We start from the raw sequence: 25,447 nt of genomic DNA, 5'->3' as shown, positions 1-25,447 counted from the left end.
GCTTGAGTAAGGAAAGGGAGTTCCATGTGATCACGGCTCTGTATAGAGGGTTTCCCGTGAATTCGTCCTGGACTTGGGGACTGTGAAGAAACCCCCCCCCCCCGGGTGGGGGTATGTACCGGTGTCTGAGATTAATGTTCTTTTGTTATGCAAACAATCTGGAATATTCATCACAGTAATGTTTCTCGTGAAGAGAAGCAGAAGAGAAGCAGAAGAGAAGTAGATGAGAAGCAGCTCATCTCTCCTCAATCAGGGAAGACTGGCATGAAGGTTGATGATGATTTGAGCCAGTGTAGGAGCGAACCACTAAGGAGAGCTCAGCATTAAATATACTGATTGTAGGCTTTGTTACTTTGGTCCCAGCTCTCTGCAGGTCATTCACTAGGTCTGTGTGGTTCTGGGATTTTTGCTCACCGTTCTTGTGATCATTTGGACCCCACGGGGTGAGATCTTGCGTGGAGCCCCAGATCGAGGGAGATTATCAGTGGTATTGTATGTCTTCCATTTCCTAATAATTGCTCCCACAGTTGATTTCTTCAAACCAAGCTGCTTACCTATTGCAGATTTAGTCTTCCCAGCCTGGTGCAGGTCTACAATTTTGTTTCTGATGTCCTTTGACAGCTCTTTGGTCTTGGCCATAGTGGAGTTTGGAGTGTGACTGTTTGAGGTTGTGGACAGGTGTCTTTTATACTGATAACAAGTTCAAACAGGTGCCATTAATACAGGTAACGAGTGGAGGACAGAGGAGCCTCTTAAAGAAGAAGTTACAGGTCTGTGAGAGCCAGAAATCTTGCTTGTTTGTAGGTGACCAAATACTTATTTTCCACCATAATTTGCAAATAAATTCATTAAAAATCCTACAATGTGATTTTCTGGATTTTTTTCCCCCATTTAGTCTGTCATAGTTGAAGTGTACCTATGATGACAATTACAGGCCTCTCTCATCTTTTTAAGTGGGAGAACTTGCACAATTGGTGGCTGACTAAATACTTTTTTTTGCCCCACTGTATGTATAAAAGCAGAGTCAGTGCTAAGAAGGGTCGGCTGTTCCGCGGACCAGCACGGCTCTTGATAACTTGTATTAAAAGTCTATATTGAATTCACAAGTTCTTGTAAGAGTATTATATTTGAGACAATTCTTCACCACACCAGCTGCAGCTTTGCTAGGTCTGTCTATGCTGCCACAGCCATAACTGTGTGTGTGTGTGTGTGTGTGTGTGCGTGTGTGTGTGTGTGCGTGTGTCCTACCTGTGTCAGGTTCCAGTAGCTGCAGGGCATCCGTCAGTTCACAGGAGTACAGAGCCGACTTCAGCAGTTTGAACCAGTTTTGTTTATCACTTCTCTTCAGACAGTCAGTCAGCCTCTCTGCTGCTGCTATTGGTCCCTTCAGGTTCTCTATCTACAACACAACAATATAACAGTCAGTCAGCCTCTCTGCTGCTGCTATTGGTCCCTTCAGGTTCTCTATCTACAACACAACAATATAACAGTCAGTCAGCCTCTCTGCTGCTGCTATTGGTCCCTTCAGGTTCTCTATCTACAACACAACAATATAACAGTCAGTCAGCCTCTCTGCTGCTGCTATTGGTCCCTTCAGGTTCTCTATCTACAACACAACAATATAACAGTCAGTCAGCCTCTCTGCCGCTGCTATTGGTCCCTTCAGGTTCTCTATCTACAACACAACAATATAACAGTCAGTCAGCCTCTCTGCTGCTGCTATTGGTCCCTTCAGGTTCTCTATCTACAACACAACAATATAACAGTCAGTCAGCCTCTCTGCTGCTGCTATTGGTCCCTTCAGGTTCTCTATCTACAACACAACAATATAACAGTCAGTCAGCCTCTCTGCTGCTGCTATTGGTCCCTTCAGGTTCTCTATCTACAACACAACAATATAACAGTCAGTCAGCCTCTCTGCCGCTGCTATTGGTCCCTTCAGGTTCTCTATCTACAACACAACAATATAACAGTCAGTCAGCCTCTCTGGTGCTGCTATTGGTCCCTTCAGGTTCTCTATCTAGAACACAACAATATAACAGTCAGTCAGCCTCTCTGCTGCTGCTATTGGTCCCTTCAGGTTCTCTATCTACAACACAACAATATAACAGTCAGTCAGCCTCTCTGCTGCTGCTATTGGTCCCTTCAGGTTCTCTATCTACAACACAACAATATAACAGTCAGTCAGCCTCTCTGCTGCTGCTATTGGTCCCTTCAGGTTCTCTATCTACAACACAACAATATAACAGTCAGTCAGCCTCTCTGCTGCTGCTATTGGTCCCTTCAGGTTCTCTATCTACAACACAACAATATAACAGTCAGTCAGCCTCTCTGCTGCTGCTATTGGTCCCTTCAGGTTCTCTATCTACAACACAACAATATAACAGTCAGTCAGCCTCTCTGCCGCTGCTATTGGTCCCTTCAGGTTCTCTATCTACAACACAACAATATAACAGTCAGTCAGCCTCTCTGCTGCTGCTATTGGTCCCTTCAGGTTCTCTATCTACAACACAACAATATAACAGTCAGTCAGCCTCTCTGCCGCTGCTATTGGTCCCTTCAGGTTCTCTATCTACAACACAACAATATAACAGTCAGTCAGCCTCTCTGCTGCTGCTATTGGTCCCTTCAGGTTCTCTATCTACAACACAACAATATAACAGTCAGTCAGCCTCTCTGCCGCTGCTATTGGTCCCTTCAGGTTCTCTATCTACAACACAACAATATAACAGTCAGTCAGCCTCTCTGCTGCTGCTATTGGTCCCTTCAGGTTCTCTATCTACAACACAACAATATAACAGTCAGTCAGCCTCTCTGCTGCTGCTATTGGTCCCTTCAGGTTCTCTATCTAGAACACAACAATATAACAGTCAGTCAGCCTCTCTGCCGCTGCTATTGGTCCCTTCAGGTTCTCTATCTACAACACAACAATATAACAGTCAGTCAGCCTCTCTGCTGCTGCTATTGGTCCCTTCAGGTTCTCTATCTACAACACAACAATATAACAGTCAGTCAGCCTCTCTGCTGCTGCTATTGGTCCCTTCAGGTTCTCTATCTACAACACAACAATATAACAGTCAGTCAGCCTCTCTGCTGCTGCTATTGGTCCCTTCAGGTTCTCTATCTACAACACAACAATATAACAGTCAGTCAGCCTCTCTGCTGCTGCTATTGGTCCCTTCAGGTTCTCTATCTACAACACAACAATATAACAGTCAGTCAGCCTCTCTGCTGCTGCTATTGGTCCCTTCAGGTTCTCTATCTACAACACAACAATATAACAGTCAGTCAGCCTCTCTGCTGCTGCTATTGGTCCCTTCAGGTTCTCTATCTACAACACAACAATATAACAGTCAGTCAGCCTCTCTGCTGCTGCTATTGGTCCCTTCAGCCTCTCTGCTGCTGTTCTCAGGTTCTCTATCTACAACACAACAATATAACAGTCAGTCAGCCTCTCTGCTGCTGCTATTGGTCCCTTCAGGTTCTCTATCTACAACACAACAATATAACAGTCAGTCAGCCTCTCTGCTGCTGCTATTGGTCCCTTCAGGTTCTCGATCTACAACACAACAATATAACAGTCAGTCAGCCTCTCTGCTGCTGCTATTGGTCCCTTCAGGTTCTCTATCTACAACACAACAATATAACAGTCAGTCAGCCTCTCTGCTGCTGCTATTGGTCCCTTCAGGTTCTCTATCTACAACACAACAATATAACAGTCAGTCAGCCTCTCTGCTGCTGCTATTGGTCCCTTCAGGTTCTCTATCTACAACACAACAATATAACAGTCAGTCAGCCTCTCTGCTGCTGCTATTGGTCCCTTCAGGTTCTCTATCTACAACACAACAATATAACAGTCAGTCAGCCTCTCTGCTGCTGCTATTGGTCCCTTCAGGTTCTCTATCTACAACACAACAATATAACAGTCAGTCAGCCTCTCTGCTGCTGCTATTGGTCCCTTCAGGTTCTCTATCTACAACACAACAATATAACAGTCAGTCAGCCTCTCTGCTGCTGCTATTGGTCCCTTCAGGTTCTCTATCTACAACACAACAATATAACAGTCAGTCAGCCTCTCTGCTGCTGCTATTGGTCCCTTCAGGTTCTCTATCTACAACACAACAATATAACAGTCAGTCAGCCTCTCTGCTGCTGCTATTGGTCCCTTCAGGTTCTCTATCTACAACACAACAATATAACAGTCAGTCAGCCTCTCTGCTGCTGCTATTGGTCCCTTCAGGTTCTCTATCTACAACACAACAATATAACAGTCAGTCAGCCTCTCTGCTGCTGCTATTGGTCCCTTCAGGTTCTCTATCTACAACACAACAATATAACAGTCAGTCAGCCTCTCTGCTGCTGCTATTGGTCCCTTCAGGTTCTCTATCTACAACACAACAATATAACAGTCAGTCAGCCTCTCTGCTGCTGCTATTGGTCCCTTCAGGTTCTCTATCTACAACACAACAATATAACAGTCAGTCAGCCTCTCTGCTGCTGCTATTGGTCCCTTCAGGTTCTCTATCTACAACACAACAATATAACAGTCAGTCAGCCTCTCTGCTGCTGCTATTGGTCCCTTCAGGTTCTCTATCTACAACACAACAATATAACAGTCAGTCAGCCTCTCTGCTGCTGCTATTGGTCCTGCTTCAGGTTCAGGTTCTCTATCTACAACACAACAATATAACAGTCAGTCAGCCTCTCTGCTGCTGCTATTGGTCCCTTCAGGTTCTCTATCTACAACACAACAATATAACAGTCAGTCAGCCTCTCTGCTGCTGCTATTGGTCCCTTCAGGTTCTCTATCTACAACACAACAATATAACAGTCAGTCAGCCTCTCTGCTGCTGCTATTGGTCCCTTCAGGTTCTCTATCTACAACACAACAATATAACAGTCAGTCAGCCTCTCTGCTGCTGCTATTGGTCCCTTCAGGTTCTCTATCTACAACACAACAATATAACAGTCAGTCAGCCTCTCTGCTGCTGCTATTGGTCCCTTCAGGTTCTCTATCTACAACACAACAATATAACAGTCAGTCAGCCTCTCTGCTGCTGCTATTGGTCCCTTCAGGTTCTCTATCTACAACACAACAATATAACAGTCAGTCAGCCTCTCTGCTGCTGCTATTGGTCCCTTCAGGTTCTCTATCTACAACACAACAATATAACAGTCAGTCAGCCTCTCTGCTGCTGCTATTGGTCCCTTCAGGTTCTCTATCTACAACACAACAATATAACAGTCAGTCAGCCTCTCTGCTGCTGCTATTGGTCCCTTCAGGTTCTCTATCTACAACACAACAATATAACAGTCAGTCAGCCTCTCTGCTGCTGCTATTGGTCCCTTCAGGTTCTCTATCTACAACACAACAATATAACAGTCAGTCAGCCTCTCTGCTGCTGCTATTGGTCCCTTCAGGTTCTCTATCTACAACACAACAATATAACAGTCAGTCAGCCTCTCTGCTGCTGCTATTGGTCCCTTCAGGTTCTCTATCTACAACACAACAATATAACAGTCAGTCAGCCTCTCTGCTGCTGCTATTGGTCCCTTCAGGTTCTCTATCTACAACACAACAATATAACAGTCAGTCAGCCTCTCTGCTGCTGCTATTGGTCCCTTCAGGTTCTCTATCTACAACACAACAATATAACAGTCAGTCAGCCTCTCTGCTGCTGCTATTGGTCCCTTCAGGTTCTCTATCTAGAACACAACAATATAACAGTCAGTCAGCCTCTCTGCTGCTGCTATTGGTCCCTTCAGGTTCTCTATCTACAACACAACAATATAACAGTCAGTCAGCCTCTCTGCTGCTGCTATTGGTCCCTTCAGGTTCTCTATCTACAACACAACAATATAACAGTCAGTCAGCCTCTCTGCTGCTGCTATTGGTCCCTTCAGGTTCTCTATCTACAACACAACAATATAACAGTCAGTCAGCCTCTCTGCTGCTGCTATTGGTCCCTTCAGGTTCTCTATCTACAACACAACAATATAACAGTCAGTCAGCCTCTCTGCTGCTGCTATTGGTCCCTTCAGGTTCTCTATCTACAACACAACAATATAACAGTCAGTCAGCCTCTCTGCTGCTGCTATTGGTCCCTTCAGGTTCTCGATCTACAACACAACAATATAACAGTCAGTCAGCCTCTCTGCCGCTGCTATTGGTCCCTTCAGGTTCTCTATCTACAACACAACAATATAACAGTCAGTCAGCTTCTCTGCTGCTATAGGTCCCTTCAGGTTGTCCATCAATATTACAGCTAAGGAATGCTCTAACCCTCTACTACTACTACTATTTTACAGCTAAGGAATGCTCTAACCCTCTACTACTACTACTACTACAATATTACAGCTAAGGAATGCTCTAACCCTCTACTACTACTACTACTACCATATTACAGCTAAGGAATGCTCTAACCCTCTACTACTACTACTACTATATTACAACTAAGGAATGCTCTAACCCTCTACTACTACTACAATATTACAGCTAGGGAATGCTCTAACCCTCTACTACTACTACAATATTACAGCTAAGGAATGCTCTAACCCTCTACTACTACTACAATATTACAGCTAAGGAATGCTCTAACCCTCTACTACTACTACAATATTACAGCTAAGGAATGCTCTAACCCTCTACTACTACTACAATATTACAGCTAAGGAATGCTCTAACCCTCTACTACTACTACAATATTACAGCTAGGGAATGCTCTAACCCTCTACTACTACTACTACAATATTGCAGCTAAGGAATGCTCTAACCCTCTACTACTACTACTACAATATTACAGCTAAGGAATGCTCTAACCCTCTACTACTACTACAATATTACAGCTAAGGAATGCTCTAACCCTCTACTACTACTACTATATTACAGCTAAGGAATGCTCTAACCCTCTACTACTACTACAATATTACAGCTAAGGAATGCTCTAACCCTCTACTACTACTATATTACAGCTAAGGAATGCTCTAACCCTCTACTACTACTACTACTACAATATTACAGCTAAGGAATGCTCTAACCCTCTACTACTACTACTACTACTATATTACAGCTAAGGAATGCTCTAACCCTCTACTACTACTACAATATTACAGCTAAGGAATGCTCTAACCCTCTACTACTACTACAATATTACAGCTAAGGAATGCTCTAACCCTCTACTACTACTACTATATTACAGCTAAGGAATGCTCTAACCCTCTACTACTACTACTATATTACAGCTAAGGAATGCTCTAACCCTCTACTACTACTACAATATTACAGCTAAGGAATGCTCTAACCCTCTACTACTACTACTACTATATTACAACTAAGGAATGCTCTAACCCTCTACTACTACTACAATATTACAGCTAGGGAATGCTCTAACCCTCTACTACTACTACAATATTACAGCTAAGGAATGCTCTAACCCTCTACTACTACTACAATATTACAGCTAAGGAATGCTCTAACCCTCTACTACTACTACAATATTACAGCTAAGGAATGCTCTAACCCTCTACTACTACTACAATATTACAGCTAAGGAATGCTCTAACCCTCTACTACTACTACAATATTACAGCTAGGGAATGCTCTAACCCTCTACTACTACTACTACAATATTGCAGCTAAGGAATGCTCTAACCCTCTACTACTACTACTACAATATTACAGCTAAGGAATGCTCTAACCCTCTACTACTACTACAATATTACAGCTAAGGAATGCTCTAACCCTCTACTACTACTACTATATTACAGCTAAGGAATGCTCTAACCCTCTACTACTACTACAATATTACAGCTAAGGAATGCTCTAACCCTCTACTACTACTATATTACATCTAAGGAATGCTCTAACCCTCTACTACTACTACTACTACAATATTACAGCTAAGGAATGCTCTAACCCTCTACTACTACTACTACTACTATATTACAGCTAAGGAATGCTCTAACCCTCTACTACTACTACAATATTACAGCTAAGGAATGCTCTAACCCTCTACTACTACTACAATATTACAGCTAAGGAATGCTCTAACCCTCTACTACTACTACTATATTACAGCTAAGGAATGCTCTAACCCTCTACTACTACTACTATATTACAGCTAAGGAATGCTCTAACCCTCTACTACTACTACAATATTACAGCTAAGGAATGCTCTAACCCTCTACTACTACTACTATATTACAGCTAAGGAATGCTCTAACCCTCTACTACTACTACAATATTACAGCTAAGGAATGCTCTAACCCTCTACTACTACTACTATATTACAGCTAAGGAATGCTCTAACCCTCTACTACTACTACAATATTACAGCTAAGGAATGCTCTAACCCTCTACTACTACTACAATATTACAGCTAAGGAATGCTCTAACCCTCTACTACTATTACTACTACTATATTACAGCTAAGGAATGCTCTAACCCTCTACTACTACTACAATATTACAGCTAAGGAATGCTCTAAACCTCTAATTCTACTACAAAATTACAGATAAGAGGGTTAGAGCAGACATTACTAGCAATATGACTACATTAATACTATACAACTAGTATACTATGACTATATGAATACTATATAACTAGTATATTATGACTATATAACTAGTATATTATGACTACATGAATACTATACAACTAGTATACTATGACTATATGAATACTACATAACTAGTATATTATGACTATATAACTAGTATATTATGACTATATAACTAGTATATTATGACTATATAACTAGTATATTAATACTATATAACTAGTATATTATGACTATATAACTAGTATATTATGACTATATAACCAGTCTATTATGACCATATAACCAGTATATTAATACTATATAACTAGTTTATTATGACTATATAACTAGTATATTAATACTATATAACTAGTATATTATGACTATATAACTAGTATATTATGACTATATAACTAGTATATCATGACTATATAACTAGTATATCAATACTATATAAATAGTATATTAATACTATATAACTAGTATAGTAACACTATATAACTAGTATATTAATACTATATAACTAGTATATTATGACTATATAACTAGTATATTAATACTATATAACTAGTATATTAATACTATATAACTAGTATATTAATACCATATAACTAGTATATTAATACTATATAGCTAGTATAGTAATACTATATAACTAGTATATTCATACTATATAACTAGTATATTAATACTATGTAACTAGTATATTAATACTATATAACTGGTACATTATGACTATATAACTAGTATATTATGACTATATAACCAGTATATTATGACTATATAACTAGTATATTTTGACTATATAAATAGTATATTTTGACTATATAACTAGTATATTATGACTATATAACTAGTATATTATGACTATATAACTAGTATGTTAATACTATATAACTAATATATTAATACTATATAACTAGTATATTAATACTATATAACTAGTATATTATGACTATATAACTAGTATATTATGACTATATAACTAGTATATTTTGACTATATAACTAGTATATTATGACTATATAACTAGTATATTATGACTATATAACTAGTATATTATGACTATACAACTAGTATATTAATACTATATAACTAGTATATTAATACTATATAACGAGTATATTAATACTATATAACTGGTATATTATGACTATATAACTAGTATATTATGACTATATAACTAGTATATTAATACTATATAACTAGTATATTATGACTATATAACTAGTATATTATGACTATATAACTAGTATATTATGACTATATAACTAGTATATTAATACTATATAACTAGTATATTAATACTGTATAACTAGTATATTATGACTATATAACTAGTATATTATGACTATATAACTAGTATATTATGACTATATAACTAGTATATTATGACTATATAACTAGTATATTATGACTATATAACTAGTATATTATGACTATATAACTAGTATATTTTGACTATATAACTAGTATATTTTGACTATATAACTAGTATATTATGACTATACAACTAGTATATTATGACTATATAACTAGTATATTAATACTATATAATTAGTATATTAATACTATATAACTTGTATATTATGACTATATAACTAGTATATTATGACTATATAACTAGTATATTTTGACTATATAACTAGTATATTTTGACTATATAACTAGTATATTATGACTATATAACTAGTATATTATGACTATATAACTAGTATATTAATACTATATAACTAGTATATTAATACTATATAACTAGTATATTATGACTACATAACTAGTATATTATGACTATATAACTAGTATATGAATACTATATAACTAGTATATTATGACTATATAACTAGTATATTTTGACTATATAACTAGTATATTTTGACTATATAACTAGTATATTATGACTATATAACTAGTATATTAATACTATATAACTAGTATATTAATACTTTATAACTAGTATATTAATACTATATAACTTGTATATTATGACTATATAACTAGTATATTATGACTATATAACTAGTATATTTTGACTATATAACTAGTATATTTTGACTATATAACTAGTATATTATGACTATATAACTAGTATATTATGACTATATAACTAGTATATTAATACTATATAACTAGTATATTAATACTATATAACTAGTATATTATGACTATATAACTAGTATATTATGACTATATAACTAGTATATTAATACTATATAACTAGTATATTATGACTATATAACTAGTATATTATGACTATATAACTAGTATATTATGACTATATAACTAGGATATTAATACTATATAACTAGTATACTATGACTATATAACTAGTATATTATGACTATATAACTAGTATATTATGACTATATAACTAGTATATTATGACTATATAACTAGTATATTATGACTATATAACTAGTATATTTTGACTATATAACTAGTATATTTTGACTATATAACTAGTATATTATGACTATATAACTAGTATATTAATACTATATAACTAGTATATTAATACTATATAACTTGTATATTATGACTATATAACTAGTATATTTTGACTAAATAACTTGTATATTTTGACTATATAACTAGTATATTATGACTATATAACTAGTATATTAATACTATATAACTAGTATATTATGACTATATAACTAGTATATTAATACTATATAACTAGTATATTATGACTATATGACTAGTATATTATGACTATATAACTAGTATATTAATACTATATAACTAGTATATTATGACTATATAACTAGTATATTATGACTATATAACTAGTATAATTATGACTATATAACTAGTATATTAATACTATATAACTAGTATACTATGACTATATAACTAGTATATTATGACTATATAACTAGTATATTATGACTATATAACTAGTATATTAATACTATATAACTAGTATATTATGACTATATAACTAGTATATTGACTATATAACTAGTATATTATGACTATATAACTAGTATATTATGACTAGATAACTAGTATATGATGACTATATAACTAGTATATTATGACTATATAACTAGTATATTTTAACTATATAACCAGTATATTATGACTATATAACCAGTATATTATGACTAGATAACTTACCGCCTGTATCTCTTCACACTCTCTCTTTCTGAGACAATCTCCCAGGTGTAGCAGCAGGTCTCTGGGTTTGATCATTTTGGTGAAGCGGGGTTCTATCCGGTCCAGAAGCACTCTGTGTAGCTTGGTGCTCTCCAGGGTCTGAAAGTCCCACACCTTCAGGGCCTCACACAGACCCTTATAGTCTAGAGACAACAACATTAGCAACAATATCAAGCAGGGCCTGGTACCATCCCAGTTCGTCCAGGAGACAGACAGACAGACAGACAGACAGACACACACACACACACACCTTCTGCTTCCAGGGCATCTAGCAGGGCCTGGTACCATCCCAGTTCCTCCAGGAGACACACCTGGTCTAGAAACACCTGGGCTGCTGCCGTCACAGACTTACTCTCCTCTGATAGGATCCTCTCTGCAACCTCTGGAACGCGGAACACCAAAGGTTCATTTCAGGAGAAGAAGAGGAAAGGTTGCCTAGCGACTAAGAGCTCACTTGAGCAAATTGCTGCTGGAAGTCCCTGTGTCTGCTAAATGACTACAATGTATCCTACATGTGAAATGAGAGGGAGAGGAGAGACCGTAAAGCGGAATAAGGGCAGAAAAGCTAGAATTGCTGTACATTGACACTTTCTAGTGGTGTAAAGATGGAAGTGACGGTGTTGTGCCGAAAAGCTCCTCCCCCCTGCCAGAATCCCCCTCCCCCTGCCAGAATCCACCTCCCCCTCCCAGAATCCCCCCTCCCCCCTGCCAGAATCCCCCCCCCCCCGCGCACTCAATTCTCCACTGCTGCAACTAGCTTGCTAGTTTGGGATTTCTGTTCATGTTAGGCTGCGTTTAATTTTTTTTTTCTTTATGTCGAGTAGATCGCGGGGGAGGCGCTAGTAATGTCTGCAGTCTTCGGTTTGGCTATTTGTTTCAAGTGTATTAGTCTAATAATTATTAATTTTGGTAGCCTATCCTGATGTGAAGTTTGTTCTATAGAAAGTATTTGACTCTAGCCACAAAGTTAAGGAAATTAGAGGGGGGGAGGGGCGGGGGGGGGATTTCAGCAAGGCTATTTTCTTACCTGTCAATTCTCCCCACCCCCCTTCTATTTTAGGACTGCAAGGCCTGGCACATGTCATAATCATTTTTGGTGACCAATCATACCCTCTGATGTGTGCCACAGGAAGTGTTAGACTCTAGCCACAACAGAAAGTGGTTATTCAGAGCCCTCTACTGTCCTCTCTACCCGTCCCTCAGTCCCCCCATCCGATCCTGCTTTTCCCTCTTATGGCTTTTCCTACATATTTTGTAAACTTTTTCTGTCTTAGTTTTTTAAGAATGTAGGTACAGTAGTAATAATAAAATAATAACAACAATAATAAACCAAAATATATGTCCTCTGGGACGAAAATAAAAAGTTCAAATATATAGGTTGACATGAGTGCATGTCCATAATCACAGTAAACTGGTATAATGATAGAAAACAATAAGAAAAATAAATACATGTATAATAGTAGAATAAACAAAACTATGACTGAATGTGCCTCCATGAAGAATCCCCTCCCCAATAGGTCCCTTCGCCCTCCATAGGACAACCCCAGCACCTCCACCATCCCTCCATAGGACACCCCCAGCACCTCCACCATCCCTCCATAGGACACCCCCAGCACCTCCACCACCCCTCAATAGGACACCCCCAGCACCATCGACCCTCAATAGGACACCCCCAGCACCTCCACCATCCCTCCATAGGACACCCCCAGCACCTCCACCATCCCTCAATAGGGCACCCCCAGCACCTCCACCATCCCTCAATAGGACACCCCCAGCACCTCCACCATCCCTTCACTCTCAATAGGACACCCCCAGCACCTCCACCATCCCTTCCCCCTCCATAGGACACCCCCAGCACCTCCACCATCCCTTCCCCCTCGATAGGACACCCCCAGCACTTCCACCATCCCTTCCCCCTCCATAGGACACCCCCAGCACCTCCACCATCCCTCAATAGGGCACCCCCAGCACCTCCACCATCCCTCAATAGGACACCCCCAGCACCTCCACCATCCCTTCCCCCTCCATAGGACACCCCCAGCACCTCCACCATCCCTCCCCCCTCCATAGGACACCCCCAGCAGCAACTCCACCATCCCCATCAACCCTCAATAGGACACCCCCAGCACCTCCACCATCCCCATCAACCCTCAATAGGACACCCCCAGCACCTCCACCATCCCTTCCCCCTCAATAGGACACCCCCAGCACCTCCACCATCCCCATCAACCCTCAATAGGACACCCCCAGCACCTCCACCATCCCTTCCCCCTCAATAGGACACCCCCAGCACCTCCACCATCCCTTCACCCTCAATAGGACACCCCCAGCACCTCTACCATCCCTTCCCCCTCAATAGGACACCCCCAGCACCTCTACCATCCCTTCCCCCTCAATAGGACACCCCCAGCACCTCTACCATCCCTTCCCCCTCAATAGGACACCCCCAGCACCTCCACCAACCCTTCACCCTCAATAGGACACCCCCAGCACCTCCAACATCCCTTCCCCCTCCATAGGTCACCCCCAGCACCTCCACCCCCCCCCCCCCCCCCCCCCCACCATCCCTCCATAGGACACCCCCAGCACCTCAACCATCCCTTCCCCCTCCATAGGACACCCCCAGCACCTCCACCATCCCTCAATAGGACACCCCCAGCACCTCCACCATCCCTTCCCCCTCAATAGGACACCCCCAGCACCTCCACCATCCCTTCCCCCTCCATAGGACACCCCCAGCACCTCCACCATCCCTTCCCCCTCGATAGGACACCCCCAGCACTTCCACCATCCCTTCCCCCTCCATAGGACACCCCCAGCACCTCCACCATCCCTCAATAGGGCACCCCCAGCACCTCCACCATCCCTCAATAGGACACCCCCAGCACCTCCACCATCCCTTCCCCCTCCATAGGACACCCCCAGCACCTCCACCATCCCTCCCCCCTCCATAGGACACCCCCAGCAGCAACTCCACCATCCCCATCAACCCTCAATAGGACACCCCCAGCACCTCCACCATCCCCATCAACCCTCAATAGGACACCCCCAGCACCTCCACCATCCCTTCCCCCTCAATAGGACACCCCCAGCACCTCCACCATCCCCATCAACCCTCAATAGGACACCCCCAGCACCTCCACCATCCCTTCCCCCTCAATAGGACACCCCCAGCACCTCCACCATCCCTTCACCCTCAATAGGACACCCCCAGCACCTCTACCATCCCTTCCCCCTCAATAGGACACCCCCAGCACCTCTACCATCCCTTCCCCCTCAATAGGACACCCCCAGCACCTCCACCAACCCTTCACCCTCAATAGGACCCCCCCAGCACCTCCAACATCCCTTCCCCCTCCATAGGTCACCCCCAGCACCTCCACCCCCCCCCCCCCCACCATCCCTCCATAGGACACCCCCAGCACCTCAACCATCCCTTCCCCCTCCATAGGACACCCCCAGCACCTCCACCATCCCTCAATAGGACACCCCCAGCACCTCCACCATCCCTTCCCCCTCCATAGGACACCCCCAGCACCTCCACCATCCCTTCCCCCTCAATAGGACACCCCCAGCACCTCCACCATCCCTTCCCCCTCCATAGGACACCCCCAACACCTCCACCATCACTTCCCCCTCAATAGGACACCCCCAGCACCTCCACCATCCCTTCCCCCTCCATAGGACACCCCCAGCAACTCCACCATACCTTCCCCCTCCATAGGACACCCCCAGCACCTCCACCATCCCTTCACCCTCAATAGGACACCCCCAGCACCTCCACCCTCCCTTCACCCTCAATAGGACACCCCCAGCACCTCCACCATCCCCATCAACCTTCAATAGGACACCCCCAGTACCTCCACTATCCCCATCAACCCTCAATAGGACACCCCCAGTACCTCCACCATCCCCATCAACCCTCAATAGGACACCCCCAGCACCTCCACCATCCCCATCAACCCTCAATAGGACACCCCCAGCACCTCCACCATCCCCATCAACCCTCAATAGGACACCACCAGCACCTCCACAATCCCCATCAACCTCCCCCCACCCACCCCTCAGCCACAAAACACAATAATGATAATAATTATAGAATGAGTGACAGCACATAATCAGCAACACGGAGATGCTTCTTCATCCGAGGGAATACCTGCCCATTCTCATTGTTACATCATCCCAGGTGATCACGTCATTTACATTCCAGAGCCCTAATAAGGAATGCCTGGTCATTCTCATTGTTACATCATCCCAGGTGATCACATGACATTTACATTCCAGCCCTAATAAGGAATGCCTGGCCATTCTCATTGTTACATCATCCCAGGTGATCACGTCATTTACATTCCAGAGCCCTAATAAGGAATGCCTGGTCATTCTCATTGTTACATCATCCCAGGTGATCACATGACATTTACATTCCAGCCCTAATAAGGAATACCTGGCCATTCTCATTGTTACATCATCCCAGGTAATCACATGACATTTACATTCCAGCCCTAATAAGGAATGCCTGGCCATTCTCATTGTTACATCATCCCAGGTGATCACGTCATTTACATTCCAGCCCTAATAAGGAATGCCTGGCCATTCTCATTGTTACATCATCCCAGGTGATCACGTCATTTACATTCCAGCCCTAATAAGGAATACCTGCCCATTCTCATTTTTACATCATCCCAGGTGATCACATAACATTTACATTCCAGAGCCCTAATAAGGAATGCCTGGCCATTCTCATTGTTACATCATCCTGGGTGATCACATGACATTTACATTCCAGAGCCCTAATAAGGAATGCCTGGCCATTCTCATTGTTACATCATCCTGGGTGATCACATGACATTTACATTCCAGAGCCCTAATAAGGAATGCCTGGTCATTCTCATTGTTACATCATCCTGGGTGATCACATGTCATTTACATTCCAGCACTAATAAGGAATGCCTGGCCATTCTCATTGTTACATCATCCTGGGTGATCACATGTCATTTACATTCCAGCCCTAATAAGGAATGCCTGGCCATTCTCATTGTTACATCATCCTGGGTGATCACATGTCATTTACATTCCAGCCCCAATAAGGAATGCCTGGTCATTCTCATTGTTACATCATCCCAGGTGATCACATGGCATTTACATTCTAGCCCTAATAAGGAATGCCTGGTCATTCTCATTGTTACATCATCCCAGGTGATCACATGACATTTACATTCCAGCCCTAATAAGGAATGCCTGGCCATTCTCATTGTTACATCATCCCAGGTGATCACTTCATTTACATTCCAGCCCTAATAAGGAATGCCTGGCCATTCTCATTGTTACATCATCCCAGGTGATCACGTCATTTACATTCCAGCCCTAATAAGGAATACCTGCCCATTCTCATTGTTACATCATCCCAGGTGATCACATGACATTTACATTCCAGCCCTAATAAGGAATGCCTGGTCATTCTCATTGTTACATCATCCCAGGTGATCACATGTCATTTACATTCCAGCCCTAATAAGGAATGCCTGGCCATTCTCATTGTTACATCATCCAGGGTGATCACAAGTCATTTACATTCCAGCCCTAATAAGGAATGCCTGGCCATTCTCATTGTTACATCATCCTGGGTGATCACAAGTCATTTACATTCCAGCCCTAATAAGGAATGCCTGGCCATTCTCATTGTTACATCATCCAGGGTGATCACATGTCATTTACATTCCAGATCCTTGTCAGCTCCAGATTTGACTACTTCAACTCCCACCCTGCTGGACTGCCTGCATTCTCAGATTCCCCTCCACTGATTAGCTCCCTATTGCAGCTCACATGATGTTCAGGATTCTAATTCTAGCCTACAGGGCCAGAAAACGACCAGCTCCTTAATACCTCTCGGCCTGGATAGAGTGTTGTACTGTTGTTCTTTCTCTTTGAAGATTCAGTGGCCAATCACCAGGACTTCCCTGTGTACTGTTGCCTAATTGGTAGAATGAGTTGAGCTGCAGGAATCAGAAATGCAAAGTCCCTTGGTTGGTTGTAAATGCTGATGATTATATAACCCCCCCTATCCAAAAATCACTTTGATATTGATGTACTTTTGTACTAGGACCTGTTGCTCTATATTTATAATAAAAACATCTGTTTTATTTGTGTTTTTACTGTCGCAGTGAACAGGTTAGGTAGCAGTTTTCTACTTTATCATATTCCATATGTTACATTTTAGAATATGGTAGATTCCATCATGTAATACAACATCTACCATAACATGCATTTATGGTTTCGGCATATACTGCATATACTGTACAAATTGATTACATACTGTATATATACTACATATACTGTACAAATTGATTACATACTGTATATATACTGCATATACTGTACAAATTGATTATATACTGTATATATACTGCATATACAAATTGATAACTTTAAAATAAATGTGATTTGCTAAAAGGTGCATTAATTCTCCCCTCCGGTCCTTATTTCTACATTGAGTAGAATGACACAACAATATTTAGTTTTGTCTTTTTAAATCATAACATAACATTGTCTTGCCTCATAGATATCATGATATACAATAAAGAACAGAATGAAGTGATTTATTTTCCATCACAGTGGCTTGTCCAAGATCCGACAACAACCACCGCACACACATACAGACACACAGTCACTCTTCTGCCTACAAGGTGATATGGCTGCACTGCTATGAACAACATGCTGTATATAATTAACATCGTAGATGATAAAGAATGTAATGATACGTTTGTATTTACACCCGTTTTCCAAGACAATACAATACATGTGGCTTGGGGAGAGAAAATATGTATATGTGCTGTTGTCTAACTAAGAAAGAAGAACGACATACAGAATACAGAATAGACGTGTGCACCATATGTGTGTAATGTATAGTGTGTGTAATGTATGTGTGTGTCATGTATGTGTGTCTGTCTGTCTGTCTAAACTTGAAAGGTTATGCTGCCACCCCCCCCCCCCCCCCCCCCCCAAAAAAGAGGACTCTGTTCCAAGAAAGTGATTTGTCATTTTATAACTTATTATGCAAAGATTTCCTATTTAATGTTTGTTAACAAACTAAACTTTCTGTGATAATATTTGTGTATCATCTTTATCAGAGTCAAATACTTTCCATAGAACACACGTCACATCAGGACAGGCAACCGAAATTAATAATTGATGTATGTGTGTTATATTAAAACATTGAGGAGGGAGTCCAATGTAGGCTAGCAATAAACATTTCAGAACAACTACTAGTCGAATAAGACATGGGAGAGATGACGAATTTTGGCAAAGAGATTTATTTATAGACTACTACACCTGAAACAAATAGCCAAACCGAAAACCTCAGACATTACTAGTGCCTCCCCCGCGATAAAACCGACATAAAAAAATAAAATGAAACGCAGCCTAAAAGAACAGATATCTCAACTAGCAAGCTAGTCGCAGCAGTGAAGAATTGAGTGCGTGCGCGTTCACGTATGTCGCAATGACGAATAACTGAGTGCGTGCGCGTTCACGCGAACGGGAAGTGTTCTGGCTGGGGGGGTCTGGCTGGGGGGGGTCTGGCTGGGGGGGGTCTGGCACAACGGTGGCAGTCATTTCTCTACATGCAAACCATTTGTCAGCGTTACAGGCCGTGAGACACAAATGAAAACAAATCATTGTTTTGTAGAATTGCATTCGAAATAAGAACCAAATCATGTAATCAAAAGCTGACCGTGTCTGTCGATATGAAACAGGATAACAAAGGTAAAACAATCGTTAGTAGCTAAAACAACAGGATAACAAAGGTAAAACAATCGTCTAGACTACCGTTAGTAGCTAAAACAACAGGATAACAAAGGTAAAACAATCGTCTAGACTACCGTTAGTAGCTAAAACAACAGGATAACAAATGTAAAACAATCGTCTAGACTACCGTTAGTAGCTAAAACAACAGGATAACAAATGTAAAACAACCGTATAGACTACAGTCAGTAGCTAAAACAACAGGATAACAATGGTAAAACAATCGTTAGTAGCTAAAACAGGAACTTCACAGACTACCGTTAGTAGCTAAAGCGACATTATACATACTGTACCTGGACGCAGGTAAGTTGTCATGAAGCCTTTGACGTAAGACGGTCGCAAAATATGAACCACGTATTCACTACACCTCTGTAGATTGCTCTTCTCCAACTCATACATGATCGATGAACTGATAGCAGAGAGATATTGACTATGTCTCTTGCATTAAGCTGACAGCTGCTCAACGGGTATAGTGGTTTGGTGTTCCGTGATATTGGCCGTACTGACTCAGCTGATCTCCTATAACATGTCAGTGGTAAACACGCCTCAGCCTCGCCAGCCTGAAGAAACGAAACCGAAACTTCCCCAGTGACAATAAAACGAAACACCTGCCTCAGTAAAGTCCCCAGAGGTGGTTGGGTAGTTAGACCCAGATCTAGGATCAGTTTGGACTCAGCTAATCGTTACATAACCCACTAGCGAGGGCAACACCAAAAAATAAGATAATTCTCTATGGTCGTGGTGAACTAATCTGTGCCAAATAACATTCAGTATATACCATACAGGATAGATTCAATTGATCAATAGAGGTGCTGCATCAATGAAATAGCAGAGCATACAAATGACACATTTTTATTTAGGACGAATTCCCTGTGACAATTTATTATACAATATTATGCAAAGCAACATCTTGTTTTAACACCATAATCACTCATAACAGTTGTAGCAAAAGCCAAAAGAGATCAGACCCCTCCAACAGTAGCCGGTCCAGATCCAGAGCCACATCCATGGGCTCTAAGACCAACTATTGACTGGGGAATGCAGGAAGAAACTGCCACAACAGCAAGTGACCAGCAGAGGGAGCCAAATACACAGGAACTACAAGTACTGGACATTAAACAAGAACCAACCTACAGGAAGACTGAGGAGGAGTGGTAGGAACAGATCTACCAAACCAACGCCCCCAACGGAAGAATACCTATGGGCATCAGTGCTGAAGGACTTAACATTGGACTAAGTGCTACTTAATCTTGAGCACGCTGCAACAAAAAGTGGCAAGGACATAATGTAATGGCACACTGTGTTAAGATAGATTGCACTCCCAAACATCTTCCCCCAAACTGAGTGTCTAAACGAGGTATAAAAGGAGGAGAGATCAGTGCCTAGACATGATCCTCTACCCATATGATTTGGACATCATAGAGAATCATCAGACAAGGTAAATTACTTTTACTATACTCTGTTTGTATTGACTACATTGACATCAAGGCACGAGCAAAACTATTGACTGGTATATCTTAAAGAATTGTGTTGTACATGGAAGCTCACACCACTTAAAAATAATAAGAGAACAAGGTTGTGTCAGAGAGAACTTCCCCCCTCAACAGAGCGAGGCATAGAGAACTCTTGGGAGCAACAAGTTCCATTGTCAGTGACAATCGCAGTTTGGCAAGATTGAAAAAGCCCAGAAATAAGTAAGCCTCGTAGTAGCCAAGGGTCGATAAAAGGAAATCAATATCTAAACAGTAGGCAGTAAAAACCATAGGAAATTCAGACTAAATAAGAAGATTATAGTAGTATAAACAGCAGAGGATGCAAAAATATTACTACTCTTATAGAGACCAAGGGAATAGAGCTTCAAGGTAAATATTACTACTCTTATAGAGACCAGGGGAAGGACCAAGGGGAATAGAGCTTCAAGGTAAATATTACTACTCTTATAGAGACCAGGGGAAGGACCAAGGGAATAGAGCGTCAAGGTAAATATTACTACTCTTATAGAGACCAGGGGAAGGACCAAGGGGAATAGAGCTTCAAGGTAAATATTACTACTCTTATAGAGACCAGGGGAAGGACCAAGGGGAATAGAGCTTCAAGGTAAATATTACTACTCTTATAGAGACCAGGGGAAGGACCAAGGGGAATAGAGCTTCAAGGTAAATATATGGCTGTTTGCTTTGTTTCTAGAGTTATAAGAAGTGTGTTAAGCGATTCACATTTGCAGTATATTCTGGCATAGTATAGCGCATTAAGGATTGATTGAGCATTATGGATGTATTGGGAAACTGTAGAACCATTGAATTGTAATAACGTGTATAAAGACCAAAAACAGAGTAACTTAATAAAAGCTTGAAACAACTAGGCCAGATTAACGATCTGGAGAGCAAACGCCTTTGACACTCTCACTGAACAGAAAGTGACCCTGGTTATAGGTTAAGAGCCCCACAGTCAGGCAGACACCTGAATGTTCCATCATATAGTGAGAACATGTAGTTTCCCTGATATGGCTTCTCCTTAGAAACACTATAACAGAAAACTAATAGATGTCATTCACTGCTGTAAACCTTTTCATATTTATTTTACCTTTATTTAACCAGGCAAGTCAGTTAAGAACAAATTCTTATTCTCAATGACGGCCTAGGAACAGTGGCTGTTCAGGGGCAGAACGACAGATTTTTACCTTGTCAGCTCGGGGATTCGAACTTGCAACCTTTCGGTTACTAGTCCAACGCTCTAACCACTAGGCTACCCTGCCGCCCAAACCTGTGTCAAATATAACCGTATAAATAACACAGACCCACCGCGGACCTTCCACGTTCTGTGGTGTTTTTGTCAACGAGCTCAACGCGTTCCAAACACTGGTGGGTCACCAGATGATGCTAATAGTTTAGGTAGTAAACGACATACCTCCTCCTGTATGTTCTATTGAGAACCGTCTGGGACTCGTCGTTGTTTCCCTGTTTACAACTCAAAAGATATTTTACTGATTTAAGTCGATTACTAAATTATTTGCAATACACTAGTCTCAAATATATGTCACCTCCCTCCCCCCCACATTCGGAAATAGCTTTTTCTGTCCCCTCCACCCCAGTTTTATATAATTGTAATGTGCTACACAACAAGGCAACGGTGTGCTTTAGGACCATGTGGACACCTCCAAGCGGTCGGGGTGGCTGTTTAAATCCTACTAGATTAGGGACCATGTGGACACCTCCAAGCGGTCGGGGTGGCTGTTTAAATCCTACTAGATTAGGGACCATGTGGACACCTCCAAGCGGTCGGGGTGGCTGTTTAAATCCTACTAGATTAGGGACCATGTGGACACCTCCAAGCGGTCGGGGTGGCTGTTTAAATCCTACTAGATTAGGGACCATGTGGACACCTCCAAGCGGTCGGGGTGGCTGTTTAAATCCTACTAGATTAGGGACCATGTGGACACCTCCAAGCGGTCGGGGTGGCTGTTTGGGGTGTTTAAAACCTACTGGATTAGGGACCATGTGGACAACGAAGGAACGGTCTGTGTGAAGACCTAGAGTCCTGAAATTCTGTGCATTATAGTTCCCTCTTACAAGGAACACATTCGCCTCAAGGACCCACAAGGTCCGCTATGTGTCCTAAACGGAACCCTGTAGGCCCTGGTCTAAAGTAGTGCACTATATAGAGAATAGGGCTCTGGTCTATAGTAGTGCACTATATAGGGAATAGGGTCTATAGTAGTGTACTATATAGGGAATAGGGCTCTGGTCTATAGTAGTGTACTATATAGGGAATAGGGCCCTGGTCTATAGTAGTGCACTATATAGGGAATAGGGTCTAAGGTAGTGCACTATATAGGGAATAGGATCTATAGTAGTGGACTATATAGGGAATAGGGCCCTGGTCTATAGTAGTGCACTGTATAGGGAATAGGGCCCTGGTCTATAGTAGTGCACTATATAGGGAATAGGGTCTAAAGTAGTGCACTATATAGGGAATAGGGTCTAAAGTAGTGCACTTTGGTGTTATTTGGGACATAATCCGGGTTACAGTGTCACGGTGCTGACTTTAGCCCATCGCCTGCAGCAAAAGCCTTTAGTACTTTAGTACTAAAGTACTTTAGTATTTTAGTCACTTCGGTGTAACAAGGGGCCTTGCCGTGCGGCCCCACCAACTCTTCTATGTATTCGTAATGGCCCTTCGCGTGAGTTGGGTTTGTTCCTTCGTTCACGTTGTCACTCCCTTATTTGCCGGTCTGGTACGGGGCCTTGGATAGAGGAGTACTTTATGTTTATCGATTCTTCCTATACTCCCTTACCTTGTGTCTTCTTCTCTTATATATCAATACCTAATAACTCATCTTCTGTTAGTTATTATGCTCGTCAGCTAGTAGTCACTGGGAAACTAGTATTGTTATATGCATTGACTTGTCCAAAGATATATTATTGTCCCCACAGTGAAATATTCTTTAGTGCAATCACTTTAACTTCAATCATTAGGATTTTTTTTCTTGCGATCACAACAAAACTACGTATTTTGCTCAAATAGATTAAATTGTGTTTTATTTGGAAAGACGGCGTAGAATTGTGTACAGTATCCCTGTTTACTGCAGTTTTCTGTCTGAGTGTACAGTATCGCTGTTTACTGCAGTTTTCTGCCTGAGTGTACAGTATCCCTGTTTACTGCAGTTTTCTGCCTGAGTGTACAGTATCCCTGTTTACTGCAGTTTTCTGCCTGAGTGTACAGTATCCCTGTTTACTGCAGTTTTCTGCCTGAGTGTACAGTATCGCTGTTTACTGCAGTTTTCTGTCTGAGTGTACAGTATCGCTGTTTACTGCAGTTTTCTGCCTGAGTGTACAGTATCCCTGTTTACTGCAGTTTTCTGCCTGAGTGTACAGTATCCCTGTTTACTGCAGTTTTCTGCCTGAGTGTACAGTATCCCTGTTTACTGCAGTTTTCTACCTGAGTGTACAGTATCGCTGTTTACTGCAGTCTTCTGTCTGAGTGTACAGTATCGCTGTTTACTGCAGTTTTCTGCCTGAGTGTACAGTATCCCTGTTTACTGCAGTTTTCTGCCTGAGTGTACAGTATCGCTGTTTACTGCAGTCTTCTGTCTGAGTGTACAGTATCGCTGTTTACTGCAGTTTTCTGCCTGAGTGTACAGTATCGCTGTTTACTGCAGTCTTCTGTCTGAGTGTACAGTATCGCTGTTTACTGCAGTTTTCTGCCTGAGTGTACAGTATCGCTGTTTACTGCAGTCTTCTGTCTGAGTGTACAGTATCGCTGTTTACTGCAGTCTTCTGTCTGAGTGTACAGTATCCCTGTTTACTGCAGTCTTCTGTCTGAGTGTACAGTATCGCTGTTTACTGCAGTCTTCTGTCTGAGTGTACAGTATAGTATTCTGTCTTATCTTGACCAGAACAGCACTACTTATTTTACTCAACTAAAGATTTAAATAAACAGTGTTTAAATTGTTTTTTTAAAGCTGGTCCTGCCTGACGTGGACCGTTTCCTCACCTTATTCTCATTGAGGTTAACGACAGTTGCTGCTTATTTACCAGGTAACAACAAGTGGAAACTATACAAGTAGCCTCTTCACCCAATTAGAGCCTGAAATAATGGGCGTGGCTGACAACAACAATACATTAAGGGGAAAGGATCCACAGACACACGTGCAGGAAGATCATCTCTTTATTGACACCGATGGTTGCCATGGTTAACACAAATACAGGACATCGAATGCTTCCTGAATTGACTCAGTGAATGAGTAGTCCTACAGTATCACAGCCAGGTCAAACAGGTGTGTTAGTCAGATTACCAGTATCACAGCCAGGTCAAACAGGTGTGTTCGTCAGATTACCAGTATCACAGCCAGGTGTGTTCGTCAGACTACCAGTATCACAGCCAGGTCAAACAGGTGTGTTAGTCAGATTACCAGTATCACAGCCAGGTCAAACAGGTGTGTTAGT

The 25,447-nt window shown here is 41.4% G+C and overlaps 1 protein-coding gene across 1 annotated transcript in view; it reads right to left on the bottom strand.

Annotated features, from left to right (window-relative positions):
* Nucleotides 1-20,078, bottom strand: part of LOC139415771 (RNA sensor RIG-I) — a 46,498-nt gene extending 26,420 nt beyond the window's left edge. Inside the window, exons 1-4 of the mRNA XM_071163852.1 lie at nt 19,796-20,078; nt 11,953-12,084; nt 11,664-11,845; nt 1,249-1,399 (exon numbers count right to left, since the gene is read on the bottom strand). Coding sequence (XP_071019953.1) covers nt 1,249-1,399; nt 11,664-11,845; nt 11,953-12,084; nt 19,796-19,901 — 571 coding nt within the window. The 5' untranslated portion in view covers nt 19,902-20,078. The remainder of the gene's footprint in view (nt 1-1,248; nt 1,400-11,663; nt 11,846-11,952; nt 12,085-19,795) is intronic.
* Between the last annotated feature and the right edge of the window lie 5,369 nt (nt 20,079-25,447).

This window comes from Oncorhynchus clarkii, chromosome 9 (assembly GCF_045791955.1).
Source record: "Oncorhynchus clarkii lewisi isolate Uvic-CL-2024 chromosome 9, UVic_Ocla_1.0, whole genome shotgun sequence".
In the NCBI taxonomy this organism is placed as follows: Eukaryota; Metazoa; Chordata; class Actinopteri; order Salmoniformes; family Salmonidae; genus Oncorhynchus; species Oncorhynchus clarkii.
The sequence above is the reverse complement of the archived record's forward strand: the minus strand, read 5'-3'. Positions and strand labels throughout refer to the sequence as shown.